This window comes from Hirundo rustica, chromosome 4, assembly GCF_015227805.2.
Source record: "Hirundo rustica isolate bHirRus1 chromosome 4, bHirRus1.pri.v3, whole genome shotgun sequence".
In the NCBI taxonomy this organism is placed as follows: domain Eukaryota; kingdom Metazoa; phylum Chordata; class Aves; order Passeriformes; family Hirundinidae; genus Hirundo; species Hirundo rustica.
The window spans coordinates 46,320,014-46,344,780 of NC_053453.1; the positions used below are offsets into that span (position 1 = coordinate 46,320,014).

Consider the following 24,767-nt stretch of genomic DNA (forward strand, 5'->3'; position numbering starts at 1 on the left):
AAGACTAAAAGTCTGAGGATACTGATGTGCAGGATTGACTATGGTCTGCAAAGTCTAGGAAATACTTTTTTAATCTACATGCTTAGCTTTGAGATTTGAGCAGTTAGTGGGGCTTTGAGTTGACACCAAACTGGCTCAAACATATATAATATATATGTATGTATTTGTCCTTAAAGCTGAAATAGAACCAAACTATCTCTCTGAAGGTTTGTTGAACTTGGAACAGAACGGAACTGGAAGACCGTTAGTGAGGGCTGAACACAAATGGGACCAAAACAAAGAATTTAAGGACTTCTCTCCTTGGACTTCAAGTATTAACTTTGTGCATCCTTATCCTGTACCTGTACTATATAATCAAAACACAGGCTGCATTACTAAGATGAACCCAAAACACCAGTAGCATATTTACAGTTTCCACTAAATAAATTTGCAGCTCTAGTAATTAAGTAGTGGAAGGAAAAGGAAACACCAGGTTTTCCCTTAACGAGATTTGGACTTCTGGTGCTGTCCTCGTCCTTCCTAGGCTTATCTGTTTCCTTTCATTGCTTTCCTTCTTTCTATCTCTGTTCAGACTGCAAGCAAATATGTGACTGCTAACTGTATAACTGCTAAAATTTCCTTGGGTGGAATCTGGAGCTGCTCTATGCATAGCCATATGTTTTGCTAACTTTCTAAGACATTCTTGGATAGTATAAAATTTAAAAAGCCTTTTAATTTTATACTAAGCCTTTCACCTCATCTGGCAAAAAGATATAGTAAATGCAAGTGATGTAACTGCTTGTCTTAATTTTCTATTTGAAAATGTAGCCACACTATCTGCAATTAAAAACAGCTGTCAGGATTGCAATGATGAGATTCCCTGAAGATGAGATTCCAAGTTTGGTCACTCCAATTCCAGATATAATACAATTCCTTAGATAGTGACTGAAAGAAAGAAAAACAAAACAAAACAACAACAAACAACAAACAAAACCCCAAAACCAACCCAGCACTGACAATCAGAAGTACAAGAAGATGGGAAGCTTTCAGTAGCTGTGTAGTGCTGCACTGAGGAATGATCCTACAGATGGTTTGTGGTGTCTCTGCTCCCTGGTGCTGCTGTGTGCTATTTACAAACATATCTTCTCACAACTAATATTGCCAACATCATGGCAAGAAAATTTTAAACCACCTCAGTTGTACTTTGGCTACAACAGCAGCATACTTCTTGCCTTGGAGCTATCAATGATGACTTACTTGTGCGGCTTCACTGTTGTCAAATATGTTCATGCATTGATCTGAAACAACCCAGAAGAGTATTTATATTTTTTTATGTCTGCGTTTCTAGAAGACTAACATGTGCCTGAGACAAAAACAAGTATTTAGCTTGGTTTATCAGACATATTGTAATAAGATAACATTTATCAATTATTCATGAGAAATTTAACCCCCTGTATCAAATTTATTACCTGTAAATAATTACAGATAAAAGCTTTAGGTCATCGAACCAAAACACTGCTTTAAAGCTGCCAAGTAGCTTTAGTAGCTCAGCTGCCCTAAGTAGCATCTCTGCAGCAGCTGGCCGCATGATAAATGTACCTATTTTTTTAAAACATTTCTTAAAACCAGCATACAAACTTTGCCTTTAAGGCTGATTTACATTCTGTGTCCACATAAATTCTCAACTGTCAGCCACAGGAAAATCAAAGGAAAAGGATTTAAGATTCCTGAGTGTGACTGCCTATCTTAATGCAAAATCTTATCGATAAATATCATGTTAAGCATAGGCAGCATGTGAACTCTATCAATAATACTTTTGGTTACAGTCTTCCATGGCATGCGTTTCCTAGGTACAGTATCTAGGAAAGGCACAAAAAAGTTTCCCCGACTAGCTTCCAAATAACATTAAGTATTTCAAATACCCCTAAATACGTACGATTAGTCTAAAGAGAGTGTACAAATGGGATTCACAAGGTAACAATGTTTCCAGCAGCAGCCGCAGCAACCACCTTTCCTGCTTTTCCAGAGGCTAGGTATTAGCACGCTGCGCAGACCACAGCCAGCTTGCTGTGGCTGCCTGCAGCTTCAAAGGTAGTACGTTCCAGCACTGGAAGATTTTTTTTTTTTTTTTTCCCCTTTCATCGCTATTGCGGTCTCGACGTGAAAGAAAAAGGGCTGACGCCACTCAATCCCGTGTGACACCTGACACCTATGCAAAGATGGAAAAAAGTTATTCCTTGATGCGTGAGCGAAAGTGACACCGCCTCATTTTTACAGCTCTGTGAATCACAGTCTTCTTTTTTACCGTATTTCGGTTTCAGGTATCCCTATAGAATGAAGTGAATAATACAGCACCCAGTAATAAAGGAATAAAACAACAAGAATGTGCACAGCACTGCTGTAGACATAGGCCAGCTCTTACTTTACTAAATGGTTTTCATCTATTAAAGTTTCTTCATTTTTAGGGTGTTCAGATGAAAGCAATGAAGCTAAATGCGTACGGTCTTCGATACAATACTGCTCTGTGTTCGATATGACGATACCAGCACAAGGACGAAGTTCAGCTTAGCGCATACTCACAAATAGGAACCAGTCTCCCTAGAAAACAAACGAGGTCAGCTGTTTCTAATGCCATTAAAACTGCAATTTCGTAATTTCTAATTTAATTTTAGATACAACCCCTCCCCTCACTAAACATCCCCACCACCCTGGCTCCCGAGAGCGCAGCAGGTCCTCCGAACTCCCGCAAAGGCGCCTCCTTGGCGGAGACGCGTCCCGTTCCCGCCCGGCTGCGGCAGCGGGCAGCGGAGGCGGCCCCAGGCCCCTTCCGGGCCGGCGGCCGGGGCCCGGCTGCCCGCAGCTGACATGGCGGCCGCGGGCCCCTCCCGCGCCGGCGGGCTGGCAGCGGCCGCCCCTCCTCGGCCGGCCCGCAGCAGGGCGGCGGCGGCGGCGGCTTCCGGCAGAGCCTTCTTGCCTTCAACAAAGATGGTGCTCCCCGCGCAAGCTTTGCGGGCGCCGGCGCTTCCTGGGTAGCTTCCCGCTCCCCTCGTGTAAGTACGGGGCGAGGGCGGCGGGCGTTCTCCGCACACTGCTCTCTCGCCCGGGCGCTGCCGACGGCCCCGCTCGGCTCGTCCCATCCCGTCCCGTCTCGCCCCGGGCGCCGCCGAGGGGAAGCGGGAGAGCGGCTCCGCGGAGCCCGCGGGGCCGGGGCGGGGGCCGGGCTTCCGCGGGGGGGCCGGGCCGGGGCGGCGGGGCCGCCTCCACTGCCGCGGCCCGGCTCGGAGGGAGGCCGAGAGGGGAGGGAAGGCGGGGGAGTGGTGCTGCCTGCCGGGGCTCGGGCCGGGGTCCGGGAAGCTAGCCCCTGGCTGTTACAGGAGCGGCGGCTGCCGGACCTCGGCAGGGTAGATGTTAAAAGCAAAAGAGTTTTTTATGGGGGGAGGGAGGGGGTGTGCGTGTGAGATTTTTAACCCGCAAGCTTGCTGTGAGTAGCCGGAATCATTCATGGGTTAGGCAGGTGTGTGCAGTGGGCATTCTGGAAAACGGTGAAATGTTTCTAGCAAAAAGCTAAGTGAATGTGCCTTTTTAGCATCAGAAGGGGTTCTTATCAAAACTTTTACCCCCATTTATGGTCAATTACTCTGTCAGATTCAGAAAAATGCAAACCTGCTTGTGTTGGTGTAGTGATGAGTCAAAGACTGTGCTCATTCAGCCAGTCGGGGGCTATATTCCTTAAAATTTGGCTTTATAATGGAAAAGATCCATTTTCAGAAGTATCGGGGAACATTTGAACCATGTCGTCTTTTGGGACAATGGACATCTCATTTTCATTTTTCATTTTCTGGAAAATTACTAGACTAAATTTAATTCAGAGCTTACTTTGAATCCCTAAATATAGACTGTGATTAAAATGAATTTGTTAATTCTGTGTTGCACTAAACTCTGACCCAACACTGTTTGTTACACATCAAAATCCAGATATATTTCCACATGTAGCTGCTTAGTTCCTAACTCAGATATTTGCTTCTCACAGTAGACACAGGGAAATACTTTATCTTTAAAAATACATTAGAAATCAGTATGCCCCGTCCTGGAAGTTTACTAAGCCGATGCCAGGACTTTAAACCCTCACTTGTGCACCCTCTGCAGTCAGCAAGCCAAAGACCTCTTTCAGCAGAAATTCCCCCTTCAGATTCCTGACTTGATAGGCATTTCTCCATGCCCAAAGGTGCAAACCTTTGGTTTGTTAGAGCTTTGTTTTTGAAAACTGTTGGCTGCTTTGGTCATGAAGAAGAGGAACTCATCATGTTCTGTTCATCCATCACGTGAGGAGGCTCCTGAACGGGGCTTCTCAGGGCCCATTCAGAATATGAAACACAAAAATTCTGTAGTATCTGAAATGGTTTTCTGCCTGGGTTGAGGTGGCACACTTAGAGGTGCTGCTGGATGCCTTTCTTGAACTCTGTGAGTGCTTCATGAACTCAGGGGTGTTTCCTAGAGGGAAGAAGTGGTAGGATTTCCTGACTGAATTTTGCTTTAGTCCAGGGATTGCTTCCTGTAGTGTAAAGGTTCTATGTGTTGGAGACCAGAATCTCCAGCTTCACCTGTCCAGAATTAGCATCCTAACATCAAGTGGGAAAATCTGTTTCTCTTTCTTGCCTGCTCTTTTTCTGTCTCCTTGCTTGCACTACTGTCTCAGTCCATGATGGAGTTTGATGTTTGAACTCTGCTTGGCAAACTAGCATTTCTTAGGGACGTGGGCTGGCATAGCAGTGTTTGATTCCCGTATGATCCCTAAACAGAAGGTAAGCACCTTGAAACTCACTTCAGTAGATGAGAAATGCACTGGGTAACCCAGCAAAGATGGAGTCCTCCAGGAAGATGCTTTTCAGCAGTGCATTTGGCACTTGATGGAAGCATTTTTGGAAAGCAGCTTTGTCAGAGGATGTCACAGACAGGGTTTTCCAGTTTTTCTCTCATGTCACTGCTCTAGCATTCTGTCCGTGGTGGCATTTACATGCCAATATGTTCTGTTGGTCACCCTCCTGGATGTTAACAACCAGGCCGACCAAACAATCCTTGATGGGGTCCTGGGACTCAGTAGGCACCTCTGATGATAAAAAGACCTCATCAGGTTTCATGCAAAAGCTTTGAAAATTGTCTCCCCTTTTATCCTCAAGCTGAGTGAAGTAGTCTAGCAAGGTCTAGCAGTTCAAACAGCAGTGTCTAGTTTAATTATGAGAAACCCTCTTGGTAATCACACTCATCGCCTGCTGCCGTTTTTTACTTCATTGTTTAGTACTGAGAAAGTATTTATTTGTGTTGTCCTGTCATTTGCCTTTTCAACTGCCATTAATGGGCCCAGGGATATGTTTGTTGTTAAGGACTAGGCTAGACACTGATTCCGTTTGAGGGTCTGGCACAGACTGCTGACTTGGTCTTGGATGAGCTGCTTGATCTCTCTGGACCCTGATTATTCGTTTGTAAAGTGGCCATGAAATGCATCTTTTTCAGCTTTTATCTAGTCAGAGTGTTAGTCAGGTGAAATGGAAGCTGGCAGAGGGCATCTGATCACTTCCTTTGAATACATTAGAAGAGAGGGGGAAGAGCTACTTAAGCTAAGAAACAGTTTTGGTGGAACAAATGCCTATAAATAGAAGAGGATAAATTTGCGATGGAAATTCAAAGGAAGTTTCTTCTCATCAGAACAGTTGAGTTCCAGAGCAATCTTCCAGGCTGATTCAAGGGTGAGAACGACCTTGTATGTAAGGTACGTTTCTACCCCTCCTAAACTTGAAATGCATCATATAGGTCAAAGCTACCTGCTGATTCTGTTCCTGCTGCTGCTGCTTCTGCCTGGCTGAGATGTATCTTCCAGTCATGCTGCTGCTTTTGTAATTGTATCAGTGATCAGGTGTGACATCTCTAAATTTGGGGGGTTAGTGTTTCTTAAGGACTGGCAAGTACTCTAACTGCCTTTAGTATGGACCTTAACCAGTTAGTAACTGGATTATTTGGCATGGGTTTCACTCCAGCAAAGAACTGGTCTTTGCAATGCCAAACATTCTATTCCTGTCTAGTATTTCCCAGAAATTGCATCATTTTACCTCTTGAGATGTGAAATCTGAGTAGAAAGAAGATGATTTGAGTCATTAGTAGTTTTGCCAGGTTGGTGATTCTGAGTTTGGAGTTTTCTCTAAAGGTTGACAGGTGTCAGACATCACTTTTGGATGTTCAAATATCACTTCTGGATGTTAAAAGTTGAAGTATTCTAATCTTCACACATTTCCGTATTCCTTTTTGTACACTCTAGGTTGCCAGATGGATGCCAGAGACAAGCAGGTTTTGCGCTCCCTGCGCCTGGAGCTCTGTACAGAGGTGCTAGTGGATGGACTTGTTATTCAATATCTCTACCAAGAAGGGATTCTCACGGACAGTCATGTTCAAGAAATAAAAGCCCAAACCACTAGTCAGAGGAAAACCATGATGCTCCTTGATATTCTCCCCACCAGAGGACCCAAAGCTTTTGATGCATTCTTGGATTCCTTACAGGAGTTCCCATGGGTTAAGGACAAGCTGATGGTGAAGCGTAAGGAAATGACAATACAAGATCCTTCAGGTAAGGCCAGGGTTGCTGTTGCTGCTGTTTTGAAGCTTGTTCTCAAACCATAATTTTAAAAGTATTGAATGTACCAGTAACTTCTAGTTATGTGTCGTGTAAACTCATGATACCAAGAAAAGGGAATGGCCTGAATTTCCTGGAAGCCACTCAAACACCAGGAAATATTACGAAGTTTGGGAAAAGAGCAAGGCTGAGTTTCAGGAGACACCTTGAGAGAGACAGCGGGAGGGGCTACCTTGGGAGAGACTGGGATATAGGAGGACCCATAATCCCTTGCCTCAATGGAAATGGACTATAAAAAGCAGTTTTGACTAGCTGCAGAACAGTGTCTTTGCCATTCATATCTAATATTGTTTTATGTATGTTTTACCGTGGTTTGTTCCTGAATAATTTATATTTACAGAGTTTTGGGTTTTTTTTTTTACTTTTATTATGATTTTAATGTAATTTTGATTTAGTACTATATGGTAATTTAGATTTATTTAGTTTATTATATTTAGTGGAGTGCAAATATCTAGGATCATCACTTGCAAAATTACTAGCCATTGCTTATTTTTAAAACAAATGTAGGAGCTAACTGATTATTTAGTATAATCTCTGGCTTTTTACCATTTGAATGTATTTCTAAAACTAGTTTTCTAGACTTGGTGTCTGTTCAGATGTGATTTCTTTACCAGTATATGCATGCAATTACTGAGCTGTTTTGAAGTCAAGACAACTGCTTTAAGTGCACATTTCTTGTCCCAGATTCTGGCAGCATGCACTGGCTGCTAATCTCCTGTTACCAGCAAGGTAGTGAAACAGTCCTCACTTGTGAATATCTTTTCCAAGCAGTTTGATTAATCGTTCTCCAAGCCCTTCCCTCCTGCTGTAACCCCATTTGAGTTTGGTCATACATATTTTGATGCACATGACGTGATTTTTCCAGTGTCAGTGTGCTTTGCGTGAGACTGAAAGCCTGTGAAGAAGGGTGGCTGAGACCCATTGACCATCATGTGCACCTGCATCTCAGTTAGCTGCATGTTCAAGAACATTTTGTCAAGATCTGCTGGACAAATCTGAGATTATTTTACCTTAGGACATTTTTAATGGAGTATTGTGACAGCTGGTGTTTCTGTTGGTCTCTGTATACGTTGCCGTGTGCGTGCTTGGAAAAAAGTAAATAATTTTCAAAATTTGGGAATAAATATGCTATGCTGCCTACAAGTTCTCAGCATAATGCAAACCATGGCATTGAGTGTGTTGGAAAAGGCCTTGCTCACTTAAATACTGTCATGCTAGTGCTCTTTATTTGCCTCACAAATCAGCCTCTTTGTTTGATAATTGCTGCTTAAGCCGGTGAATAATCTTACAGTTCCAGGCACATGCAGCCATTAAATACAGTCGGAATCATGTAGTTTGTTACTGAAAAAATTGTTAGCAATTTTTGTCCTTTTGATTATTTTGTGGATTGCTTGTTCCTGCTCTTGATTGCCTGTGACTAATGTGCATGATTTCTGAGTATCTAGTTTCAAGTGGGCTGACTGTACTTGATAGTCCTATTGCCAAATTTTATGTGTAAATTAGAAAAGGCTTCCAGGTTAGATCAAAGGTTACTGTTATTTTTATGGTGGCAATAGAGAGAGTAAGAACAGGATAGGAGACAGAAAGGCAAGTTTGTTTCAATATTTAGGCATGTTCTTTAGAAACCAAAGAGAGCACCATCTGTGCCCTCATAAATGCTGAGTGTGCCCTGGAATGAATTGAAAACTATGGTGGCAGCATCAGCCCTGAATACATGCAAGAAAATGTGGTTTGGGATAAAAAGCTTCGCTTTGCATTCTAACAACAGACTTGGAAGCTTTTGTCTTGGCGGAGTACATGAACATATGCTTAGCCTTAAGCATGGAAAAAGCCATTGGCTCTAGTAAAACTATAAGCACATTTAAAATTGTGTTCTCTAGTGCCATGCTAGATAAGTTAACTTCTGCCGTATTGGAAACTATTCTTATAACTGATTATTTGTCAATGGTAATTTGTTTTAAAGAAGCCATTTGTAGTGGAAAAAACCTTGCCATATATATACTATCCTTATTTTAGACCCTAAAACTTTCTAAATGGAGGTTGGTTTTATGTCCCCATATATATTTTTTTTCTTAAATACTATGGAAATGGAATGCTTTCTGTTCACTTATACTCAATTAAAGTTCTGTTAAGGAAAATGTCCTCAGTTTTTACAGACCCTTTTGCAGGACTAAGGAGTGGTAGCAAATTGATCCTTGATGGAAGCTTTTATTTTAGTCTTTTGCTTCTCAGGGATAATATGTAGGATTTTTAAAGTCAGTAATTAAATAGACTATTAGATTATGTCTATCTGAACCTGAAAACTGGCATATACGCAGTGATTTTTTTGTGTAGGCCTTTGAATTATTTTGTATTTTGTTCAAAATCAGGTGTTCTAGCCTTCCTTTGGCTGAGAAGTATAGTTGGTAAAAAAAAATTACAACTGTAATTATTTAGAAACTTTTAGTCTTATTTTCTTTTCCTAGTAGAAAACAAGCCCAAACCAACAAATCAAACAAACAGCAATTTCAGAAAGTCAGGAATAAAAATATTTTTGTTGATGTTGTATAAATATGATCTGGTGGACCAAACAACTGCAAAATGGAAGCCAGATTTGGAGATCTAGGCAAGATGCTGCGACTGACTCATTGTGAGTCTTTGAGCAAATTCTGTCAAGGCAATGGATTTATTGATTCCCAAGTTGTGTAACTCAGTATAATGCTCATGGAACAGTGTAGAGTGGAACTGTAAATTGGCCCAGGATTCAACCCAGACTATGCTGTTTGTCTGCTTGCAAATAAATGAACTTTAAAACCTCTGATATCCTGAGTTTTATTGCTGAATGTCACTTGACTTAGAAATAATAGTTCTATGTACTGTTATCTGATGTAGTTCCATTGAACACAGAAGACCTTAATCCTGCAGTGCATGAGGAATAGTGTTTCCATGAGAATCAGGAGGGTGATGTGCAGGCATGTAGGGCCACTTGCATCTGTGTAACTGAAACAACGAGGCCCAAGATTTCTTCCCCTTGCTTGTTTACTTTATGCAAGGACAACCTTTTGCCTAGGGTCCCCTTTCTCCTCTCTCCTATGGATCTGTCAGATAGCCACAGCTTTGAGGAAACCTTTTCATAAGCTAGGGAAAGCGTGGTTGTAAAACTCCAGAATCTCAAGAAGGAAGTTTAAAGTTAAGTATTTATTACTTTAATTGATTTAAAGGTGATAGGGTGTTTTTCTGGCTTGTATAACAACCTGTGATAAGCCAGTTCACCCTGTGCAGAGTGGCATTGCAAGACTTAATCATTATAAACATCAACCACAGCATGAGTTTCTGGTTTTGAAGATCAAAACTTCTGCCATTGTAAGAGTTAACAAAAGTAATGTGTGTCTGTTTCATGGGGAAAAAACTTCTGGTTTTTCTGCCCTAGTCTGGATAACTTTATGCCTTTGTCAGGAATATAAATCTTCAATATAGTCTTATAATTCCTATGAAAAACTACAGCTGTTGGCAACAGAATTCCCTTCTTTCTAGGAACAGCAAAGAGCAACAATTACCCAATATTTTTTGCACTGAATAAAAAAATACAAGTTTTGATGGTGTTTGTTTATCAGATCATTTTTCTAATTTTTCTCCACTTGGGAATTTCTCAGCCTAAGTATTATATTTTTCTCCATAATACATGTGCTGTAAAATAATTTACTTGTAGAAGTGTTAATACTGCACCTCTTTGTAGAATAGATGATTTCTTCATTCCACAGGAAATTGCAGCATACTGAGAACAAAAAAGTGAGATACAGCATTTGCCAAAGGAATCCTGGAACAGCTGCTGCTATTTGGTAAATGTTAGTGAATTTAGGGCATCAGAATTGCCATGGGAAAGCTGTACTCTCACAACTGGGCAGGGAATATTTTCTAATGCATCATTTTGTTGTGGTACCTAGTCAACATTAGTGTCCTGCTAGACTTGGGTGATGATTTGAACAAATTTTAGCGTGGTTGAGGTTTTTTGCTGGATATGTGGGAAGTGTGTGTTGTTGTATAGCTATATAAAGCTTTAAGTTGTGTAACACTTTGGACGAAGCATGCAAATACAAAACAAAGCAAAACATGTACTTACACTGGGAAAGCCAGGCATCCTTCCATCCCGTCCCAGCTTTCCCAAAGTCCTTTTTCCTCAGCTGGGTTGTGGATTTCTAAGAATTCGGATTTAAATGCAAAAGCATTAGTACATGGGGAATTTTAGTATCTCTTCTTACCTTTTGTTGGTCGCTTCCTACCCTTTTCCTATCCTGCTTCCTCTCCCATCTACTGAATTGAGAAAACAGCCTGATCTCTTGCCTTTTCCATTTAGATGTCAGGTAGGTAAAGCAGCTGAGGAATCCCTTTCTCTAAAATGGTGGACAGAAGATTTTTTTTTTTCTTTCTTTCTTCTGTTTCCCTCCCATCTCTTGTATAGTCAAGTGGCAGAAGGAGGAGTTTCCTCCCATGTATGTCTGATGGAAAGGGATAGGTTTAGCAGCCTTGGCCTCGCTTGGTTGACCTGGAGATGAAGAAATGCCCTTGTGCCACATCCTAATGCCTGGAGGCTACAGGAAATGTTCTCTGGTTATCTGGAGCAATTCAAAGGCATTTTCATAGAAGAATTTCCCAAACTCTTTTCCACATTCCCATCTCCCCTGAAAATCGGGTGTTACATTTATGGCTTTGGCTGTGTTCCTGACCGCAGCAAGATCTGTGAAGTCTGGCATTAAAGGTTTGTGCACACACTCAATATTAACCGTGTGCATCACAGCATGGACAAGTAATTGACTTCTCTGGTACTATGGAGCATTCTGTGTATGTATTTTTAGTTTAATGTGTGTATAGATTTTTTTTTTCTTCCTTTTCTTTCAATTTAAGGAGTATCTGCTTGCTTTTTTTTTTTTTTTTTTTCTCATATGTAGCTGGCTTTATGCTGCTTACACCTTATGTTTTCATTTTGAGAAGCGTGAATCTTAGGCATTAGGGTTAGGAAGTAGTGTTTCCAGCCTCAAGCAATTTCTTTCAGGTAGGTTAATGGAAAGATATACCCATACTTGGTGTTACACTTAGTAACACAAATATGTGAGGCTAATGATAATAATAATATAGATCCAATAAAACATATAGACCTGGAAACAAGAAAGGAGGACTGAGTTCTGGCAAGAGAGGTGTTTAGATCAGCCATGCCTTCTCAACTACTCTTAACCAGTGCCGCTAAGAGGAAGCAATGGTAACTGGTATTGAAGACTCCCTGGTACAGGAAATGGAGACATCCGTATGCTGACCAGACTTGATGCCTTCCAAAGTTTGCTGCTTCCCCAAGGACTGGATCACAGAAATTGCCAAGACCTGGCCAATCATCAGACTTTGCTACTCCCTCATACGGTTATAATAGTACTTCAGCAGATTAAGGATGAGTGTAGGGCTAAGTGATTGCATATGAAGGGATTGAGTCCAAGCAGGGTTCTCCATAAATCTATGGAGCTGGATGAGATGTATCTGAGAGAGCTGAGGGAGCCTGATTGTGTCTTTGAGAGGCTGTTGTCAGTCGTATTTGGTAGGCTGTGGTAAGCCAAATGCACAAAATATAGTAAAGTGACAGGGAACAGCCACCTTAGGCATACCACAGGTAAATCAAGCTTCACCGATTTGATTCTTGCCTGCTATAATAAAACAGCTGCTTCTGTGAATGACAGCAGCAGATTTCATATAATTGACTGCAGCAAGGCTTTCAGCACAGTCTCATACATTCTTGTGGCTAGTTGGGAAGGTATGGACTGAATGGATGACCTGTACAGTCGTTGAAAGAAAGGTCAGATCACCAGTCTAAGAAGATCGTGATTGCAGCTTTGATGTCCATCTAACTGGTGGCTAATCAGGAATTACGTTTTTCAGGGCTGACAGTGAGGCCAGTTCTTTGTCAGAGATTTGGGTGATGGGAGTGACTGTATTTTCAGGAAGTTTGTAGGTGGATTAACTTTGCTCACTTGCCTCTTAGTATTCCATGACCTTCTGAATGGTGCCTGAAGCTGGAAAACAGGATGACTCCAGACCTTGGGGATAATTTGACGCAGGAGAGTGAGACTGCCTCTGAGAGGGACCCTAGCAAGCTAGATGAATGGGCCAGCAAGAACCTCATGGTGTTCAGAAGGAAGTGTAAAGTCCTGCACCTGGGATACAAAATTCCCACAAAATAACACAAGATGGGCACTGACTGGCCAGTTGCAAATCTGGATAAAAAGAGGTGGTTGTCCTGGTAGAAGACAAGTATGATGATGAAGACTAGCCGCACGCAAGACACTGTCAGGCAAGAGCAAAGCCAGCAAGCAGGCAAAAGGAGGTGATTATTCCCCTATACTTGATATTAGAAGATTGTTTTTAAAATACTCTTTCTAGCTTTATGCCACCAGTACAAGGGAAAGACTGATAAACTAGAGACCTGTGGAGCACCACTAAAATTATTAGTTCAATATAAGCTACAGGGAAAGGCTGAAACAACTGAGTTTGTTCTTGGAGAATAGAAGACCAAGTGGACTCAGAAAACATGGAGTCAGGCCACTTCCTGTGGGTGTATTGCAAAAGGAAAAGAAGTGGCAGCCACAAGTTGTAGCGAGGGAAAGTGTGATTGAATCAAATTTTAAAAATTCACATGACAGTTAAGCACTGGCCATGAGAGTTTGCACACCAAGTAGGATTGCCCAAAGAGGGTTTGTAATGTGCGTCCTCAGAGACACCTAACACTCAACAGCACAAGACCTTGAGCAACCTAATCAAAATTTGAAACTGTCCTTACTTTGAGGTTGGACTAGATGATCTCCAAAAGTCCCTCCAAACCTAATTTTTTTTTTCTGTAATTCTGTAACTTCGTTGTCAAACTCTCTAAGTTCAATGTATGGGTTTTTATTCCAAATACAACTGCTACTGACACAGGGTACTGTGGATGTGTGTGACTTCAGATTAGGAATGTGTTTTTTAAGTGAATGGGAGTGTTTGAATTAGATTTCTTTCATGGTCTCTGGATCCATAGGACCAGACTAGAACTAGTTAGAAGTGAAATCCTCCAGCTGTGTGTAGTCTGAGCACCAGATCCTCCGCATAATCTGTATCAGTGTATAACTACTCTCCTATTGCTTTGTACTGCTCGCTGATCCGAATGTAGCCTTCTCTGGACAGGGATTTAAGTAGGTTTGTCCATTAATGGAACCTGGATTCAGGAAAGGATTCCTGATCTTGGAATCCTTTCTTCCCAGAATTCTATATTCATACATCCATATAGATGTAGATGAGCATCATATCAGGGATGCTGCTGCGTGCAAATAAATACTTTTTTTTTGTCTGGTTATTTAAGTATCTCTATTTCCCAGAGTTTGTGGTACTGTTTCTCATCTTGGAGTCTGTCCATTCCAAATGGCTCACAGAGTTCACTACCTATAGTTTTCCATTAGACAAAATGCCTGAATTCTCTGTCAATATTTCTCCTCAACTTGGCATCACAATATGATAAAGTAGTGCCCATGTTTTATATTTCCAAAAACATGCATAGATGTAATCCTCTATGATCTTTGAGATCTTTTGTTAGTTGTTGCCAACTTGCACAGTTGGTCTTGTTTGCAACCATTGAAGAAGCTTTATACAGACAGTGCTAATTATTTTCTGGAACAGACTGGAAACTTTCTTGTAAGGACTTGATCCTGCAGCTTGAAAAAGCCACTTGTAAGCATAAAAAAAAGAATATGCAGTTGTTATTTTTGCATTATGTCATCCATACACACATTCCGTCAATACTAATTAATGGCTCTTGTGGCCCATAGATACATGATAATATGTGTTCCAGAGTAACTGAGAAAACTTTCTACTTAAGATTCTCTAGGCTTATCTTTATGAATTTTTTTCTTAATATTCTCCTTTTCTTAATATTCTCCTTCAGAGCTAACCAGCTCCTCTTTTAACACCTTCACTGTTGCCTTGTAGAATCATCTGAAAATGTTTGTTTTATTTTTGTATTTTTATTGCATGGGAAAATCTATTATCTTTCAGAAACTAAGTCTATGCATACTATTTAAAAAACAACCAAGCAGACAACACATTCACCTTAACTTACCTGGGCTGTGGAGGCTGCATAACCTCCCGAAGTCAGTTAGAACGCTAAGTAGTGTCTCTCAGTAAAAGTCTTGACTCCAGTGAAGTCAGAGGCCAGACTCCTGTTGACCAGAGCAGGACAAAGGCTTCGCCACTGATGACTAAAATGTTCTCTCGGGTGAAAGAATGGGTGCTATGCTGTCTTCCCTGCACTGACGTGGCAGCATGATGTGACCTTCAAAGAAAAATAACTTTCACATCTGGAAAGCTATTACTATTTTAGACTCTACATTCCTTTTGCCTGTCACCTGAGAGTATCAGCACTGGTGTGACTTAATTCTCACCAGGGAATACCACTTGTATGGCAAAGGTCAGGATGTTCCTCTAGGATGCAGGTAATTATACATGGTTAGTGTATCTTGAAGCCCTCCCTGCACTGCCATATGCAACTCAGTTTTCATTCCAGATCTGTTTAGAGTCATATATTTGTTTATGTGAAGGAGAACAAGAGCACCCACATGTCACTCATTACCTCCAAGAGATACAGTTTATCTTGTTAGAAGATTTATTGTTTTGTTTACAAGACTTTTAAAGCCAGCTTTTATCTACTTGGCATTTGTGTAAACAGAAAACCAATGTTGTTTTTTTTCTCATTAGGCTATTGTTCCAGTATACTGTCAGTTTCCTTTTTTTTCCTGCTCTTGCTTTTTCTGTGAATAAATTTATTGATCTTAATTAATGTCCCTTGTACCCCTCAGATACACACTAACACATGCTCCAGAGTAACTGAGAAAACTTGTAATTGAGAAAACCTCATATATGGATGTGTTGGCAAGGAATTGTACATGTGTTTTGACGATCTCCGCTGCTGCAAACTGAAGTGAAACTTCAGTGTTCCTTCCAATTTACATTTAGAGAATGAGCCAATTTGATTTATGCTATAGGGTTTGTATGTGCAGTAAATAAGCATTAATGCACTGGATCAAGGTAAATAAATCAATATTAGTGCACCACTTCTTCTTTCAGCCTTCCTAATCTTACAGTTTCATCACTTTGCCTGAGATTTTCAAAAGTACTCATCGTTAACTCAAGCTCACTCAGTCCTTCTCCTCAAGCTCCAGGGTAAGCTTCCCTTGGCTTTAAAGAAGGATATTTTAGTCCTGGGCATATGCTTTGAAAAGTCTTAGCTTTCATTTGTAGTTAACAGTATGTTAAGGGTTTTAATGAACAACTTATTTCAATTTTTGATTTTTGTAATAAAATATGTGCTAGGAATGAGTAAAAGGACTTGGACAGGACTGACTGTCAAAAGGTATGACTAAGCCCCTTGCCAGCCCCAGGGATCTGTGGCTGGCTCTGGTGGCAGGTAGGCTCCCTCCACAGGCTTTAAGCGGGGGCACAGGAATCCTTAGCAAAGTAACCACTGAGAAAGAAAAGCTGAAATTAAAAGGAAAGCCAGTACTTTTTAGTATTTCTATGTGAAGAAAATATTTATTTAACTATAATTTTATTCACTGTAGACAATGCCTTTGTTTGCTCAGCTTTTGAAAGCAACAAGTTCCTTATTCATACTCCTCTTCCATTTAATTAAAAAGTCGTTTATTTCCCTGTGATCCAGTTCTGCTACATCCCACATAAGATTAGTTTAATATTCATATTCTTCACCAGCGATTGCTAGGGTGGTAAAACACTCTTATCATCCTCTTGGTTAATGTAGTCATGGTGGATCTGATGAGTATGTCTGCAAAGTGCTTGTTTCAAAAGCAACTTCAGATTATAGCTAGAAATGCTATCCATCTGTTTGCAGTAGAAATGAACTCAGGATTTTCAGGGCATTCCTCGTGCTGGCACCTGGATTCTAAATGGGGAGGCTTAAATGGTTCCCCAGCAAGCTGCTGGTTGTACTTTCAGCCAGGTGCCCAGGCACTGCAGCTCTTGCTGTCGGAGCACCCTGGACGCTTCAAAGGCTGCTCTGGGCAGGTCCCAGGCTGCCTGTCAGCTGTGCCGAGCAGTGAAGTGCCTCGCTCACCACTGCTCTTGGGATGCACAGCCAGGCCTTTCTCTGGCTATTTCACCCACAGCACCTAATGCCGTAAGTGTTTGCAGCACACACCTGTCAGACAGGCTGCATCTCTGCCAGCTGCTGGCAGCTCTTCACGTGGAATAGCATCATGTTGGTATCACCCCTTAGTGCAACAGGTAGGATACCTCCTTGTGACTTTATGTCTTAGACACTTCCCTAATTAGCTCATCTGTGGTTTATATAAGCAGTACCCCTCAGCTGTGTTTGTAAATATTTTGTGGAGGCATAGCTCCAAGAGAGAGCTCATATATTGAAGTTTGAGTAGAATAAAGTCCTTTCCAGTAGTTGAAAAAACTTTCTAAGTCCTAGGAAGAGATAGGTCTTGAGTTCCTCGCCTTGTTTCAACCTGGGCTGATTGAGGCAACTTCTGAGTTGGCATGCTGGCCTTTGTGAATCCGCTCCTTAATGCACCTAAGTTTCCTCAGAAATTGTGCATGGATTTCAGCAAAACAATTCAGACCTGTTTTGGGATAAGGGGATTGGTGATAAACCTGTTTCTCTGCCTTGCACCGCAATGGAGTAGAATTGACCCTGTAACTGAGAGTCTTGTTTGCATTTATCATTGTTTATGTTTCATTCATTCTAGCTCTCATACCAATGTTAAATGCTACCAGATCCAATGTTAAATGGATCTTTAAGTAAGTGCAACACTCCTTTTCCTATGCAGAGGATATATACATAAAATTCACTTGTCTCTTTAAAGTTGTTACTTATGTTAGGAATTGTTCAGCTTCTAGTATGACTAAGGAGTAAAATACAGAAGAAGAAATGAGTAATACCTGTTTAGCACCAATGTCCATTGTTTATTAAAAGGCTGTTACCATGTTTCTGTTGAGATAAGATAAAGTTGTCCAGCCCTTGGCATGGCACTACATTGATCTGATACCTTCCACAAGACAAAGTCCTGAAAGGAGCTCCTCAGTCTCTAGAAGGCAATAGTAATCTTACATGCTGTCCATATTCCAGTTATTGAAACCTTGCTAAAATTTAATTGGAAAAACTAATTTAAGAGATCTGAGTTAATATATTTTTATTGTCAAAGTCAACCTGCAAACGTTTGTGTTACTGTGTGCTTGTTAGCGTGCTCATTGGCCTCAGTCGGTTTACTTGCTTCAAGTTTAATTATACACAGGATTGGGCTACAATGTATAAATAAAGAGAGTCTGTGGGAGTGAACTGTGTTACTACTGAAGGAAGCACAGGGAGTCCCAGGGAATATTACAGGGTTGTATGTCTCTTGTTTGGGTTCCCATAGCATTTTTCTTTTGTTTTGCAAATTTCCACCTACTGTAGTGTAAAGAATAAATATCAAGTCATTTAGAGAAAAAGCATGGTGCCTTTCTATTCAGACTAATATAATGAAGAATTGGAGTGTAAACTCTGCTGTTCACTTAAGTGTCATGCTCTAGCCTGCTGCATGACAAGGTGTTTTCCTGGCTAATGCTGATCAGAGACATTCCTAGTGTGATTAAATGTCCGTCCATTGCAGTGTTCATTTTGCCATTGGTGTGTGCACCCTTTTACAAAATTCTTGGCATACCAGGCTATAGTTTAGAGAATTTCTCCCCATGTTGTTTTTGTTTGTTCGTTTGTTTTGGGGTTTTTTTTTGGTTTTTTTTTTTTTTTTTTTTTTTTTTTGGTGGGTTTGTTGTTGTTGTTTGGTTGATTCCCCCCCTCCCCCAAAGCCAGATATGAAGGGAACTGTGATTTACTGCCCTGGATTTATGATTTAAAAGCTTTTGCTTTCACTGCTCAGTAGCTCAGGCACTTGGTAAAATTGCTCCTGTATCAGAGTATTTTTGTGATCTGATTTAAAAGGCATTGTGCTGGGGTTTCTTTCTCTTGTTCTGTATGCACAAATACATTGTTTCTTCCAATACAAAAGTTCTTAGACAAGTGCTGAAATTACTTAAGGATTTTAAGAAAAATAATTTATAACTATAGCAACTAATCCTATGATTTTCTCTGTAAGTCTGCTGTCTTTAAATTACCTGTAAATGTTAGGAAAGGCAGAAATAGCTTTTTGCTTTTGTGTATAAGCCTTTTATATTGGTCTCGGATTGTGTGTATTTGTTGGTGTCTAGCCCTCATAACTGTGCCCCTCAAGACAAAGTATACTATATCTTGGTTTTTCAACTTCAGCATTCCTTTGTTAAATATGATCATATATAGGGTAACTTTTGTCTGCAAAGCTCTAGGCTGAAGAAATATATAGAATGCCCCTTTCTTGGTACTTCTTTCATGCCAACTGATTCCTCCTGGTAGGGTTATGAATTATTTGTGCATCGTCATTCCTAGTGCTTCTTGTACTAAATAATATGCTGTCTATTTAAAACTGCACACTCTCCCATTTTTGGACACACAGACAAACTTTTTTTTTTTTTTTTTTTTTTTTTTTAATGTGTTGTCCTTAACTTATAGGTTCATTCTGGGACAGGTGCCAGCATGTATCGTCTGGGATACACATATCCAGACAAGCCTCTTCAGACTTCATCACTGTCTTGCATCTTGCTTGTAGGTTAAGTATGAACTCTTTCCACACATGGCTGGAAAATACCAGAAGTGCTGGAATTGGGGATCTAATAACTTTAATTAATTAATTAATCCTGGAGCATCAAAGTGGGCATAGAGTTTCAAAGCATGCCTGTTCTTGGTGGGAAGAGGGAGGTAGTAAGAGATTCTGTACTTCCAGGCATTAATTACCCTTCTGATTTGGCACCGGCTAACATTTGTACACCTCTTGGATATGCAACGATAAACAAAATGCTTTTCTCGTGTTCTGTGCTGCAAGTGTAGCTTTTTGCTTTTATTATTGCTCAGTTCCTGTTGACTCTACAAGCTGTTGCCACAACCGGGTTTTTTTTTCCCCACAGAGCTATCACTATTTAGTTATTCAGACTCCTAATTTAATCTTGTGCATCGAGAAAAGCATTCATGTTTAAAATGAAGGGCCACTCTCTAAATATGTTAGGTCATGTGCTTTATTGAGTAAACTAATACAGGAACAGGGTATAAAATCCTATACCCCTTACATGAATGCCCCCTTACATGAATTCTTAAGAACCTCCTTTCTCCATATCTGACTCCAGTCATGCCTGCACCACAATTTTTGAGCCTTTTCCTCATTCTAGATAGATTTTTCATTTTTCTCAGTTTACTATTTTCATGTTCATAACAATTTTATATATCAGTCAACATAATAACATGTAGCTGATTGAATCCTGGCATGCAAAGCACATTGGTCATACCAGAGAAAAGCTTAATGTAATTTGTGTGAATAAAATGAGTGTCATTGTATTGCATCTTTAAAGATATAAAATCAGAGTTATTAATTTGATCTTTCTATAGGATTACACATTCTGCTTTCATAAGGACATTTGGAGTGAGTACATTATTACTTCATGCGCTTTCTTACCACTTTCTGAGTCCAGTGGTATCACGAGGTTAAAACAAGTCATTGGCACATAGAGTATATAAAGTATGAAGAGCTGTCTGCTTTGCCTCACCATGGGATACTGCTGTGAGTTATTTACATAGTTATTGGGAAATTACATTGAAATGGGATATTGTGTTTCAGTGTTTGGATATAATTTCTTCCTTGAGTGAAAAATTGTCAAGACCAAAATGACCCTGAAGTAACCTTCTACAAAAATGTTCATCTTTCTTTTGCAGAGTTGCATGACATTCAAGCTTGCTGGGATGATTTTTATCTTTTCCAGGATGTTATATATCAGATACAAAATCTAATGTACAGTTACAGTTACTGCTTTTTCCTTACATCATTGCATATAGCTTACTCCTCATACTAAGCTTTACAGATTTCCTCATCTTAGTTTTAAAGAAAGGGCTTTCTCAAGATGGAATCCTAATCCTATCCTATCCTAGTATAAGCTGCATTAGAAACTTACCAATGTTTTTTGCCTTGCTTTGGAGTTGTAGGGATGTATAAGGCTTTGACAATTTTTTTTCACACCTGTTCACACAATCTATTATGTTTTTTGTAATATTCCTTCCCCCATAGCAGACTTGCAGTTGCTCAGAAAACTTTCTTAACCCACAAGGTCTTAGCTGTAAAAAGAGAGATGCCTGGGGTTTCGTTCAGCATTTCTGTAATATAACCACTGGGATGAGACACAATGAAAGGACACCCATGCCAGGTCTGTCTTGCTTAATACACTCATGGCATCAAGGAACCTATTGTTAACCTTTGCCAGGCTCTGTCAAGCTGAATATGCACAGTGCCACGAGAAGGAAGTTTGACTGGGGGAATCCTAACAGTGTGACAGGACCTCTTTCCACTCCATTTTACTGTCCTGTCTCATGACAGAAAAGTGGCATCAGAGATGCCTTGTTTGAAACTCCCTTTTGGCCCTCTGTTCTTACATTTTTTGAACCTTGACCCTCAGCCTCTCTTTTACCTTGATAGTCATATGCAGTAAATTTATTGCTTTCCCCACATCTAGCCCTCTGGTACCTGTCCTAGGTAGGAAATACTTAGGAAAGAATAAGTTGAGAGTGAGCATTTAATCCGAGTATTGTCAGTGACTGCCTTTTTAGGCATAGGTTTACTACTCGGTTTTCATTTGACTGGAGGTAAGTAATAAAAATTCTGTCTTTTAACATCACAGTGTTAGGCTTGAAGGCAAAACCAGCGAGAGACTCCAAGTCAGAAAAAACAATTTAATAGGAGAGAAAAAAAAAGGAAAATAAAATAAAATAAAACAAATGCAATAGTACAAAAGATCACTGACAGAGTCAGAATACAACCTGACACCATGGTGGTAGCAGTCCAGATGAAGTGGTCTTGTTGAAGCAGTGATCCATAGAAAGGTCTGGTAGCTCTTGTCCTCTGGGAATCCAGTGGGTAAGGCTGCCTGTGCTGTCCCAAATCCCAGATTATATCCAGGTGGGAATGCTTGGCTCCTCCCCCTGGGCAGAGCATCTCACAATGGGCTGATATCATTTTATCAGTCTTGCAATGGGTCCTTGATTGCCCATTAAACACAGATAGCTCCTGGAGGGAGTTACCTATGAGTCATGCAGCAGGGCATTGATGGGCCATTAACAGAAGATAGTCTGGAGGGGGGAGGCAAGAGAAACACTGCCCAACCTAGTTTCAACAGCTCATGTAGATGCTGATAGAATACATACTTTGGGCACATCTTACATTGTAACCTAGGACACACAGTCATAACAATTTTCATGCAAAGTGATAATACAACACATATGTGAACAAAGGGCATATGCCATGTCTGGAACACCAAAATTAATTACCTCAGATGTAGAGGCAGAGGACAATCACTCAAAACAAGGTATGATTCAGGGTTAAGATATGGGAAATGTGCTATTACAAAGTTTTTCCCAACCATTTCAAATTTATAAAATAAATATTGGCGTCTGCAGACAAATGGCAGAGAGCATGTAGCAATTTGACAGAACTGTAACCAATTCTACACTTGTTTTTGACTACAGGTGATGAGGAAGTGATGAAAGGTATGCTCAGCCTTGAGTGGGTCACCTTATTTTGGTAGCTTGAATTCAGAATATATTCAGAACATACCTAAGTAGTTTATTTCCTATGGAAAAGGAATATATTTTAGTAACAGAAATTAGGTTGTTCAAAGGAATTGATGCTTCTGGCAGACCATGATCCTCTTACCTTGTGGTGTACTGAGGCTGGCTGGTGAACTTTTGACCATGGGAAGAAAGACAGCTGAATCTGTTGCTATTCTTGGTGTTTCTAATGGGGAATTCTGCATATAGTACTGAATAAAGGTAAATGGTAGAGGAAAACTTACTTTTTCCTCTCTGTACAAGTTGGCTGATTTGCTTTAGGCAGCACCCTGGTGAGCATAGTCTTCTCAGAAAAGTGTCTTGCACCTGAACAAGCAGTACATAGCAGCTGGAGCTTTTTCCTGGTACAGAAAGCATTTGTCTGTTACGTTTATACTGTAAAATGTACCAGAATTTAATTTCAGGGTAGTTTTCTTCATGACTAAATCCAGAGGAAAAGCTGAAGTTTGCCTGTTGTCTGTGGCTGTTTTGTACAGTTTCAATTAATCTGCAAAGCTCAATAATTGGTGTCATTTCATTATAAAGTCTTGAAATGGAACTTTAAAGGATCTTTCTTGTTTGAAGATAAAGCCAGTCATAACTCTTCTGGAAGCTGAAGATTTAAGTTTTGGGTTGTTTTTATTGTGTTTGTTTGTTGGTTGGTTGGTTGGTTGGTTTTGGTTTTGTTTTTTTGGTTGTTTTTTTGGGAGGGTGGGTTTTGTTTGTTTGTTTGTTTGCTTGTTTTTTCTGAACACAAATGAACCATTTCAAAGGAAGATTAAGGAAAGGATGCTCTTCATGTAGAAGTCCTGTCCATTCCATGTTTTCTCATCGTGTTTCTTAGTAGTTCTTATTTTCTTTTGGACCATGAGAAATATGAACCACTGGTAGAAGATAACTTTTTATCAAAGTTTTATTGTAAATAAACACATTTGTGTGCATTAGGCAAGGCTGTCTTTTTGTTGCTCCATTTTTTTCCCCTACTATACGTTTTTCTGCTTTTGTTCTTACTGTGGTGGAAAAGGTAAATGTGAAGGAAAATAGTGATAGACCTTTGGATAGTGACATGAAAAATCTTTTAATTTGACAATAATTTATTCAAATTGTTTTAAAGAATCTTCCCTATGGAGTAGAAGTCACTGCAGCACCTGCTGGCTTTTATTATATACATCTTAATATAGAGCTGCTAGTTTTCAGGTCTACTCTGTGGCCTGTCTTAAGGAATATGTAGGGGAAATCTGAACTTCAGATGAGTTAGTGTTAGGGAACATCTCAGGGTAGAAATATCTCACATTCCCATCAGGGACTGGGACTAGAGAAAGAGCTCTTGTTAAGAGGAACATAGCTCTCAGACATCTTAAAGGCTAGCAATGATTTTCTTTTTTAATCAAGTACATAATTAAAAAACTTGAAAGCTTTGATCTTGTGTAAGCACTTTACTGTTAGGCTTTGAAGCTTTTACAGTAGTTAATGTTTAAAACTCATAAATGAAAATACAGCTGACTGCTATAATACTGAAGATCCTTAGGACCCAGGGGTCCTGAAGCATGATGTTTCAGAGGATGCACTTTCCAAAGATCTGAATACAAATCAAAGCACCTCTTGCTGCTGGAGAGGAGTTTTAACACCAGGGTGAACCCAGGTATACATTCCACAGAACCTTTGTAACTACAGCACAGATTTTTAAAGCTTTCATAAGACTGTGATCAACACCTTGTATTGCATTTGGAAGAGAAAACTAGCATAACATGCACGTTGCCATTCAGCTGAGCTCATGGTTTCAGTAGCTGCTTAAACCTCCACTTCCTTTTCTCAACCTGTTCTGATTTGTCTGTATGATATTGCTCATATGTAACTGGGATATGCAAAGCAATCACACGGAGTCCAGAGATTTTCACAGGGCAGAGGATTCCTCCGAGTGAGCTCAAGGCTGAGCCAAGCCTAGAGCTGAGAACAAGGTGGAGAGCCCCCTGCTTGTTTATTTCTTACTTTTTATACATTTGTGGGTCTGGCAGGGAATTGGCTTTTGGAGTTATCACCCCTTTGCCAAATGGCCAGACCAACCGTCAGTTACAATTGTTTTCAGGTTAGAAATATGCAAAGGACAGAGAACGAAAAACAAAGGATTTGTTTATGTTACATGTGAGAAAAAGTGAAAACTGCTCCTAATATTGTACGGTAGCTAAAAAGTCTGACTCCATTTTATGAACAATGAAAGGCTTTAAAAAACTCAGAAAAACCAAGGTGACACACGTAATCTAAAGTTTTTGTCTTTCTCCCTTCTCCTGGGATTGAGATAAGATTTTCAGCTGGTAATGTCTGGTGTGTTGTCATGTTCTGTCTTAAATTGGCTACTAAAAATGACAGTGCATAATTGACTTTTCAGGA

At 40.3% G+C, this 24,767-nt stretch overlaps 1 protein-coding gene across 1 annotated transcript in view; it reads left to right on the forward strand.

The window, feature by feature from the left end:
- The first annotated feature begins 2,899 nt into the window (after positions 1-2,899).
- CRADD (CASP2 and RIPK1 domain containing adaptor with death domain) overlaps positions 2,900-24,767 on the forward strand; it is a 79,345-nt gene continuing 57,477 nt past the window's right edge. Inside the window, exons 1-2 of the mRNA XM_040062309.1 lie at positions 2,900-3,029; positions 6,290-6,595. Of these exons, the coding sequence (XP_039918243.1) occupies positions 6,298-6,595 (298 nt within the window). The 5' untranslated portion in view covers positions 2,900-3,029; positions 6,290-6,297. The remainder of the gene's footprint in view (positions 3,030-6,289; positions 6,596-24,767) is intronic.